The sequence below is a fragment of the Penaeus monodon genome, chromosome 29 (assembly GCF_015228065.2).
Source record: "Penaeus monodon isolate SGIC_2016 chromosome 29, NSTDA_Pmon_1, whole genome shotgun sequence".
NCBI lineage: Eukaryota > Metazoa > Arthropoda > Malacostraca > Decapoda > Penaeidae > Penaeus > Penaeus monodon.
This window is the reverse complement of record NC_051414.1, coordinates 7,785,474-7,786,378: the sequence shown is the minus strand read 5'-3', so window position 1 is coordinate 7,786,378 and position 905 is coordinate 7,785,474. Positions and strand designations below refer to the sequence as shown.

The following is a 905-nucleotide window of genomic DNA, read 5'->3' as shown; positions in this document are numbered from 1 at the left end:
AAAGCCTTGAGACTTACCTGGGTTGAAAATCTTGAATGGATGATTGAGAAAACCTCTGTAGGATGAATAAACAACAGGAAGGACGGGTAGCTGCCCCTCAATAGCGAGGTGGAATGCGCCCTTTTTGAATGGCAGCATCTCATCTGCCATACTCCTTGTGCCCTCAGGAAAGACCCATAGCTTGACCTGGGACAAATGAAGCCATTAAAATAATATAAAAAATTTATTGCATACGTATAATAATATGACACTTGCATAACAGCAGCAGTGAAACCCATGAGAAATCTTTTATAAGTGTCTTAAAAGTGCCTAACATAAGACACATTGCAACACAAAGCAGTCTAATAGAGACCTAGTGTTCAGCTCAAGGACATTTGGAGCATCAATTTCAGAAAGAGTGTATTTTCACCTAAATTGTGGCTTTTTGGCTTGATTGGGTGACCAGTAACCCATCCATGAATTGACCTAATAATGATGGTAAACTTTTGAGTAAAGTTCGACAAGGACTGGGGTAAATAAGCGAAGGCCAGTCTCTGCCTAGGTGATTGTGTGGCTCATGGCTGGCAAGGGAGATCTCATCCTAGTGATCAAGGGAATGGATTCATGGATGTAAAGGTGTTACCCAGTGCCACTGATTAGTCACCATTATGTGATAGTACATCACCTGTTACCGATGGGTTACCGGGACTTTGGTCTTTTAAGAATATCACTTGTTTATGTTCTTTTCCTGAACAAATCGTATGGTCTTTTTGTGTCTTATGTACAACAGTTTTTTTACTCTATTTTCATCAAACAAGTAACTCTATTTTAATTAAGTAACAATTCATATCAATCAATAATTAGTTCGAAAAGTATGAACAGTGTTTCATTATAACAAGCAAAGTAAACGGTCAGACTGAGAATAT

General features: G+C 38.5%; 1 protein-coding gene across 1 annotated transcript in view; it reads right to left on the bottom strand.

The window, feature by feature from the left end:
• The window catches only part of LOC119591925 (1-acyl-sn-glycerol-3-phosphate acyltransferase alpha-like), a 13,209-nt gene that overhangs the window by 4,038 nt on the left and 8,266 nt on the right, over positions 1-905 (bottom strand). The window contains 1 exon segment of the mRNA XM_037940679.1: positions 18-186. Coding sequence (XP_037796607.1) covers positions 18-186 — 169 coding nt within the window.